This window comes from Neoarius graeffei, chromosome 3, assembly GCF_027579695.1.
Source record: "Neoarius graeffei isolate fNeoGra1 chromosome 3, fNeoGra1.pri, whole genome shotgun sequence".
Taxonomy (NCBI): domain Eukaryota; kingdom Metazoa; phylum Chordata; class Actinopteri; order Siluriformes; family Ariidae; genus Neoarius; species Neoarius graeffei.
In genome coordinates, this window is record NC_083571.1 from 17,947,803 (window position 1) to 17,957,036 (window position 9,234).

Here is a 9,234-nt window from a genome sequence, read left to right on the forward strand (position 1 = left end):
CACACACACACCCCTACGGTCAATTTAGAGCCACCAATTAGCCTAACCTGCATGTCTTTGGACTGTGGGCGAAACCGGAGCACCCGGAGGAAACCCACGCGGACAGCATGCAAACTCCACACAGAAAGGCCCTCATCAGCCACTGAGCTCGAACCCAGGACCTTCTTGCTGCGAGGCGACCATGCTAACCACTACACCACCATGCCGCCAATTTCAAGTCAATTAATGTGGCTGTGAAATTAATGAAATGTGGCTCACAGGTTTTTTTTTAGGTTAGCCTTGAAAGCTGTGAACATGAATCGAAGAGTCATTTATATTCTTTAATATAAACACTAGTAGGCCCTACTTTTGAGAAATACAAAGGCCTACAGAGCACAAAAAGGTTACTGGATTTTTTTTTTTTTTGATAGAAAATGGTAGTTGTGGATGACATTCACTGCTTATGTATGCATATTTTATAATTAACATTGATTTCTCCTTCTTTGTGATGTATAAACGAGAGTTAAGCTCAGTTTTGTATTGCACAAATACAGCCATTTGGTGAAACTTTGAATAAGAGTGGACCGATTTAACGTTTTTACCTAATTAGCATAATTAAATATCTTGAAAAATAGAAAAAAGTTAAGAAAAAAAACGTGATCTCATTCATTAATGAGGCCCATTTTGGACTGAATACAGAATATTACAGCGGTTTTCTAAAAATTAAGCTTTTTCTCCCCCCAATCTTTGATTTGTAATATCTCAAGAATGGATAAACATATTTAAATTCTGTAAAATGTATGTTGTTCTGTAATCATTTCTGAATTCAGTTTTAAGCAATTTGGATTGAATTTTCACCTGATATGCCTAATCAAATGGTGAGGTTGGAGTCTTGTTCTTGGACTCAACTCAAAATTTTCTTTAATGACTTGGACTTGACACACACTTGAACACCAGGGACTCAAGACTGGACTCAGACTTGAGGTTTAGTGACTTCACTACAACACTGTTTCTCGTACATCATCCAGGTGTTAGTAGTCCACTCTATCTCACTAAACCTCCCAGTGTGCTTGCACATAAAATGAGATGAGCCATGATTTCCTGCACCATCTCATTTCTTTTGCTTTCTTTTTCATGGTAACCCAGACACTATTCATTTATGTCTGTTAATGTCTAGGAGTATCATTTCACTACTTATAATGGAGACAGAGAAGTTATACAAAATACACTCTGAAGATATGCCAACATGATTACACCGAACAGTATTTTTGTTTCCAGGTGGATCCTGGTTGGTGAGAATGAAAACGAACTATAAAACTGTCCAGTATATCCTGATGTTTAACCAACACATCATGAGAAGACTGTCGTTGCCGTGGGGTGGGTCTGTTCTGCTGGTTTCTCTGATCCAGTCTCTGCTGCTTTGGTCATATGACCTGCTCTTTCCTTGTTTATGCTCTGCACCAGTGCTAGGACTTCTGGATGATGAAAACGGCCTGTGATAAACAGAAAACTGTGCTTTCAGTACATGGACTTCATTTCAATTAGAGAAGCGTTACAGCTGAATTTTTCATATCACAGTCGCACTTTCACGGTTTACTAAGACTTTTAAATGAATAGTTGTTAGTAGTAACCCTCAATAATGTCTACCGAATTAAGTGGGTGATACTGATGAAGATATTTAGCACAAGAAAACATCTGAAGTTTAGGATTCCATAAAAAGCTGTTCATCTCAGTGTCAGTGTCTTGAGCTTTTCTTATCTTGTAGTGTAAATATATAAAATATTCAATAAAATATCTGAAAATAAACATATCCAAGAGTAAAACCCCAACTTTTGACAGTTTATGATATTAATACAGTATTGGGAGAAAAAGAAAGATAAATATACATATCGTGTACATAATTCTTTAGAATGCAGTTTTTTGAGACATGATCATTCTGTTAAAATGTTAGGGTGGTTGACAAAATACGGACAGGTCACAGACTACGGATTCATAGAAATATTTTTTTTTAAAAAGATACAAAATATGTGGAGTGGTTACGGATTTTAATACGGATGCATCACGGATTGCTAGTAATTTACAGACTAGTCACTGACATTTCAGTATATTACAAATTGGTTATGGATTTCATACGGATGATGTAGTATCACGGATGGTTAATTTTATGGATGTTGCTACAAGTCTATGGAACAATGACACGGACGTCACAAAGATCGTCTCCATGGTGACGGTATCTGCCTATACTACCATGATGTCACAAAGAGATCACAAAGACTGTCTCCTTGGTGACGGTACGTATCTGCTGATCTTGTAGCGGTAGAAGCGGTAGAATTTTGATGGTGGTAGAAGCGCCAGATAAAGTCGAGCCAATACTCACTAATCGGCAGACGAGTCTTTCAATAAGAGATGTGGAACATATAATAATAATGCACAGAGAACACAACTCTGAAATACCATTTTTTCCAAAAGAGGTGAAGTTTACGTAGTTTGCAGGTTTATTAATTGACTAATTTTAACCATATTTCACGGAAAATATCACATATCCATGAATAAAAGCTCTGTGCTTTGTACTATATTTTTTATTTTCTGTGAATACAAGCGAGATGAAGTTACATAATTTACTTATGAAATCAGAACATCAAGGACGTAGCAATTCATCTGACCTGCCATCAAAACAACCATGACGACCAAAACATCAAACAGAACTGAAATGTGACAGTGTGAGAGAGGACCAGCCTCCATGACAAATTGTTTAAAACAGGAAAAATCAACTAAATTTTGTTCCCCAAGGGAAGATCTATGCAAAACATTGATCAGAACTGAATTTGCATAAATGAGAGAGGAGATAAAAGTATCAAACTTTATACTAGTATAAAGTTCAAAAATTTGTGAAGTTGACCTAATTAGCAGTTTGTTAGCAAAAAATTGACAATACCAAGTGCTGTGCAGAATGACTAGTTCTTTCAAACAAAACAATCAAAACTGAAATCCATTGAGAATTGAAGGAGACACGATTTAACTAAAAATAAAAGTTGAAAACAATGTTTACAACAGGAAAATCAACAAACAAACTACCAAGTTGCGTTCCCCGAGGGAAGATCAACTGAAAACATCAAATCAGAACAGGAATCGGATGAGAAATGACAGAGGAGATACAATTCTAGTAAGAGGCCTGGAAAATTCGTTCATGTGGCTTAATTACTAACCCGTTAGCAAAAAATTTGATAAAACAATGAACCGAGTTTTGTGCAGTGATGAATTGTTTTCAAACAAAACAATTGGAACGGAAATTTGTGGAGAATTAACAGAGGAGATACAATTTAACTGAATTGTGGACGACGGATGCCACGCCATGGCAATAGCTCATTTTATAGCCAGATGAGCTAATAAAACTTTATTGCACATGCAGGATGCCAGAATATGGATTTATGTTTAATTGTACAAACTGCAGGAAATGGTTCCATCCGAGATGCCAGAATTGTAATCTCCGTAAAAAACAAATTTAGAAATCTAAAACAATTAAATGTTTAGACTGTCAAAGTTCATTATAAAAATATTTTACCTACATTTGTATGTTTACTTTATTAATTTACTATATACAGTGGTGCTTGAAAGTTTGTGAACCCTTTAGAATTTTCTATATTTCTGCACAAATATGACTTAAAACATCATCAGATTTTCATACAAGTCCTAAAAGTAGATAACGAGAACTCAGTTAAACAAATGAGACTAAAATATTATACTTGGTCATTTATTTATTGAGGAAAATGACCCAATACTACATATACGTGAGTGGCAAAAATATGTGAACCTTTGCTTTCTGTATCTGGTGTGACCCCCTTGTGCAGCAATAACTGCAACTAAATGTTTCCGGTAACTGCTGATCAGTCCTGCACACCGGCTTGGAGGAATTTTAGCCCATTCCTCCGTACAGAACAGCTTCAACTCTGGGATGTTGGTGGGTTTCCTCACATGAACTCCTCGCTTCAGGTCCTTCCACAACATTTCGATAGGATTAAGGTCAGGACTTTGACTTGGCCATTCCAAAACATTAACTTTATTCTTCTTTAACCATTCTTTGGTAGAATGACTTGTGTGCTTAGGGTCATTGACCCACTGCGTGGCCCACCTTCTCTTGAGATCCAGTTCATGGACAGATGTCGTGACATTTTTCCTTTAAAATTCGCTGGTATAATTCAGAATTCATTGCTCCTTCAATAATGGCAAGCCGTCCTGGCCCAGATGCAGCAAAACAGGCCCAAACCATGATACTAACACCACTATGTTTCACAGACAGGATAAGGTTCTTATGCTGGAAGGCAGTGTTTTCCTTTCTCCAAACATAACGCTTCTCATTTAAACCAAAAAGTTCTATTTTGGTCTCATCTGTCCACAAAACATTTTTCCAATAGACTTCTGGCTTGTCCACGTGATCTTTAGCAAACTGCAGATGAGCAGCAATGTTCTTTTTGGAGAGCAGTGGCTTTTTCCTTGCAACCCTGCCATGCACACCATTGTTGTTCAGTGTTCTCCTGATGGTGGACTCATGAACATTAACATTAGCCAATGTGAGAGAGGCCTTCAGTTGCTTAGAAGTTACCCTGGGGTCCTTTGTGACCTCGCCAACTATTACACGCCTTGCTCTTGGAGTGATCTTTGTTGGTTGACCACTCCTGGGGAGGGTAACAATGGTCTTGAATTTCCACCATTTGTACACAATCTGTCTGACTGTGGATTGGTGGAGTCCAAACTCTTTAGAGATGGTTTTGTAACCTTTTCCAGCCTGATGAGCATCAACAACGCTTTTTCTGAGATCCTCAGAAATGTCCTTTGTTCGTGCCATGATACATTTCCACAAACGTGTTGTGAAGATCAGACTTTGATAGATCCCTGTTCTTTAAATACAACAGGGTGCCCACTCACAACTGATTGTCATTCCATTGATTGAAAACAACAGACTCTAATTTCGCCTTCAAATTAACTGCTAATCCTGGAGGTTCACATACTTTTGCCACTCACAGATATGTAAAATTGGATCATTTTCCTCAATAAATCAATGACCAAGTATAATATTTCTGTCTCATTTGTTTAACTGGGTTCTCTTTATCTACTTTTAGGATGTGTGTGAAAACCTGATGTTTTAGGTCATAAAATGCAGAAATATAGAAAATTCTAAAGGGTTCACAAACTTTCAAGCACCACCGTAATTTTAACTTTTTATATTTCACGGAAAAGACCACATATCCATGAATAAAAGATATGTGCTTTGTATTTTTTATTTTATTTTCCATGAATCCGTATTCCGTGACTCATCTGTATTTTGTAAACATGAACATGTTAGTTTGATTACTAAAATTTAACTAAAATTATGTTGGTTAGATTATGTATAGTTTACGATTATGCACTGAAAAAAAAAAAACCCAAACCAACTGTCTAATGCATGATTGACATGGAACATGATGCAACCTTCAGTGGAGTTGAAGAACTCCTGCAGCCGACCTGGGTTACCCTCCAGCTCCTCATACTCATGAGCCTGTAGGACCATCTCCAGCTGGTCCAGCTCTTTCACCACCCTGGCCTCCTGACTCGACTGACTCTCATACTCCTGTACAAAGAGACAAACAGGGCTGCAGTCATCACAGTAATGGTCAACAGTACGCCGGTAGTGGTTGGTGTACAGATTTCTCAGCAGTGCTTTGCTTGAGGGCAAAAACTGACCTCCCACAACTGGTACAGCTCCTTACGCAGATCTTCATCTAGCAGGCCTGTGATGTGAATCATCGCCTCCTGAAAAAGTAGAACAATGATATTTGGAGCAGATTGGAAAGAGAAAGTGTGGCTCATGATTTACTATCATGGGAAGCAAAGTGACTGAGTATTCTCAAAATTAAAGATTTAAATCTGCACCTTTTCTCTTCGGTGTTTCTCTGTTTTGCTGATGTTGTCGGCTGGAGCAATGTCTCCTACAATGCACTCAGCCAGGTCATGAACTAAAGCCATCTTCATGCATCTAGAATGGCAGAAAAAACATCCAAACATGTTAGAAGTTTGGATTAGAAATGTACTATTCTGTACATTGAGAGCTTCAGCTCGACCAGGGTTGTTTTGCTTTTTTTTCCTTCAGTTCATTAATCAGTGGATTAACTGTTCCAATTAATTAAACAGAAGTGAGTGTGTGCTCACTTACTTCTCTCTGTTTATACTGGGGTCTTGGAGTGTTAGTGCCATCATCGCCATCCTATACATGTGATCAGACACACTTTCGGGTTGCTTAATGTTCCGGTAAACCCAACCAGTCCTCGGAACACGCTGAAACAAAGGGCATTTTAAGAATAGAAAAAAAAAAAATCTCACACATACACACAGTGTATACACTGTGAGAATGATCACTATTGAGTACTGGGATCCATACATCCCTGTATAAAAACATGTATAATGTTTTACATGTTTTATACATGTAAAACATATACATTGAGTATGGATCCCAGTACTCAATAGTGATCCAAGAGTGATCATTCTCACAGTAACAGAGAGCTTCTGTTTATTACTCTGGCTGTATTTAAATCATTTGAATTAAGCATGCCATCATCACAGGTGTGATGATGACATGCTTAATTCAGGTGCTAGTAGGACTAACCCACCCTGTCTTTCAAAGATAAAAAGATAACAGTATAAGTAATGATGGTCTCCTGTAGCTAGTAATGTCTTGCAGGCCTCTCCACACAAAACCTGTTTTACAGCTTATCAGTGTAGCTTCTCTTAGCTACTCCGATTTCCTTAGTTGGTGTGTCTCTGGCCTGCTTGTACAGGGCCCTGTAACAGTTACATTACATTTATACACCCTCGCACATAAAGGTAGAGAGCCAACTGTATTCAGGAGTAGTCATTTTTTAACTGTGTCTGTAATGCTCTATTGGGTTTATACTGGGGTTTTTTTTTTTAATGTGACCCACTCATTCAAACCTCTTCTTCTCCCAGCTGCTCTCATTTGGTGTCAACACAGCAGATCATCATGATTTGGCATAGGTTTTTACACCGGATGCCCTTCCTGACACAACCCTCCCCAATCTAACCAGGCTTGGGATTGGCATTAAGTATGCACTGGCTTGTGCAATCCCAGTGGCTGGGTATTTTATCTAATATGCATGTCTTTAAACTGTGGGGGAAACTGGAGCACCCAGAGAAAACCCACAGAGACATGGGGAGAACATGAAAACTCCTCACAGAAAGGCCCCTGTCAGCCACGAGGTTCAAAGCAGGAGCAATAGTGCTAACCACTGGACCTGCCGCTGTATACTGTATATTATAGATACTGATAATATTATGTATAAAAATATTTTATTCTATACACATTTGCTGGAGATGAGCAATCACGCACTCTGATTGGCTATCAGCTCATATACTGTGAGTCGAGAAAAACAAAATGGCAGAGCGTTTTGCTGAACCAACTGAAAACTACTTGAAAACAAAATTCCAAAAAATACAAAAAAAGCAACAAAATATGGAATGAAAGTATCCTTTTCATTTTTCAAGAATTATTATTATCGCATTTTTCACAAATTGCTACTGTCATTTCACCGGTTTGTTTACATTCTTCATCTCTAAGCATTAAAATTTGTTGAATTTTTTTTCGACTGGTTCAAAAGCTCGAAGAAATTAGAAAACTGCATAACTGAAATGTCTAAGGAAGAATTAAATAAATGTCTAAAGCTATTCTATACTTCAGCACGACAGCACTTTCTACAAAACAAAAAACACCACGAAAGTACATTTGTGCAGCCATCGATAGGTTTTTAAGAAGTCCGTCTAAGCGTAAATGATTTTGTCTGGCGTTTTTTAAAAAAAAATTTATTTATCGATTTTGCACAAAAAAAAATACTGTCTCTTAAAATCCAGTGAATGCGGATAGAATAAAATAGTTATTCCACTGAATCTCATCACCCATGGTTTATAGCCAAACTCGGCGCTACACGCCTCGTCGGCTATCAGCTCATGTATGACTAGATTTCGTGGAATAATTGTTAGATATTTTATAATATATAACATCTATTTATAGATACTTAGTTTAAAGATAGATACTGTATAATACAGATATTTTAGACAGATTGTATATGATGCAGATTGTATATAAGTTATAATAGTTACTGCAGATTGCATATATATTTATATTGTGTAATGTCCATATTGTACATGCCACATACATATTCTGTATCGCCAGGGAGATACCAAATTCCTTTTGTGTGTGTGTCAATAAACATGATTAATAATTCTGATTCTGATTCTGATCCTGATCAAGTGACAGTATCATACAATTAAAATATCAACAAACAATCGTGAAAATGATCCTTAAAAACACACCTAATGAAATACCTTTTTGTTTAAATAAGAGCTTTTAAATAAACTAAATAAATGCGTTACCTTTAACTGTCCAACAAGTTTCATGAACCGTAACATACTCTCCATGTTGCTTACTGACCAAGTAAAATACAAAGGCTGCCGGTATCTGAGTGCGCATGCGTCAAAAGGATGCACATGCGCAGGACGTATCGGGGACGTAGACCCTGACGTCACGCCGTATTAACTTAAACAGACCACTAGATGGCAGTACATGAATATTCTGTTATTAGACGGCTTGTGCATTTTGATGACATTATTGTGGTTTCTCTGAAACCAAATATTGCTGCCAAAAACATTTAATTCACGTTAAGGGGAAATGTATTAATAAGCCAGTGTTTGTACTGTTATTATTAAGCTAAAGTTAAAGTAACTGTAAAGCTAAAGACTTTGGCTAGAGCGACGGCTACAATGGACACATTAACGATCTTTTGGCCATTGCAAAAATAGAAAAGACTTTCAATACGGAAATTGTGCATGAATAATTACTCAAACTTCCACTGGGGGGGGGGGGGGGAATGAGTTGATTCCTGATTACTTAGTGTATCAGATCACGTGACACTGTTCCACAAGTATTGATACCTTGTAAAAATTAATCGGTATGTGGTATTAACAAAACATAGTTTTTATTTAAAATTTGTTTTATATAGACTTTTATATTTAGTACAAAATATATTTTATATAAATATATTGATGTCGGTGCTTATGTAAATAAGGAAGTAATTCTAATGTTTGTAAACAAATGAACTGATAACCTGTGTCAGAAAATCTTTTTGCTCCACTTTCTACACACTTTCTAAGTATTTTTATAGATCACATTTTGTGAATCATTCGTTGCTGTTTGTATTAATTTCTAGTTTT

General features: G+C 37.0%; 1 protein-coding gene across 1 annotated transcript; it reads right to left on the reverse strand.

Annotated features, from left to right (window-relative positions):
- Positions 1-871: 871 nt before the first annotated feature.
- hddc2 (HD domain containing 2) lies at positions 872-8,480 on the reverse strand. Its single transcript, XM_060915829.1, has 6 exons — positions 8,398-8,480; positions 6,167-6,288; positions 5,887-5,989; positions 5,698-5,766; positions 5,446-5,584; positions 872-1,472 (listed from the first exon to the last, which is right to left on the reverse strand). The coding sequence occupies exons 1-6, from the start codon at positions 8,440-8,442 to the stop codon at positions 1,330-1,332; spliced, it is 621 nt and encodes a 206-aa protein (XP_060771812.1). The 5' UTR covers positions 8,443-8,480; the 3' UTR covers positions 872-1,329.
- Between the last annotated feature and the right edge of the window lie 754 nt (positions 8,481-9,234).

Coding starts and splice junctions, on each gene's coding strand:
- hddc2 (XM_060915829.1), bottom strand. CDS start 8,442: ATGGAGAGTATGTTACGGTTCATGAAACTTGTTGGACAGTTAAAG. Junction 6,289..8,397: donor AACTTGTTGGACAGTTAAAG/GTAACGCATTTA, acceptor CCTTTGTTTCAG/CGTGTTCCGAGGACTGGTTG. Junction 5,990..6,166: donor CCCAGTATAAACAGAGAGAA/GTAAGTGAGCAC, acceptor CTGCCATTCTAG/ATGCATGAAGATGGCTTTAG.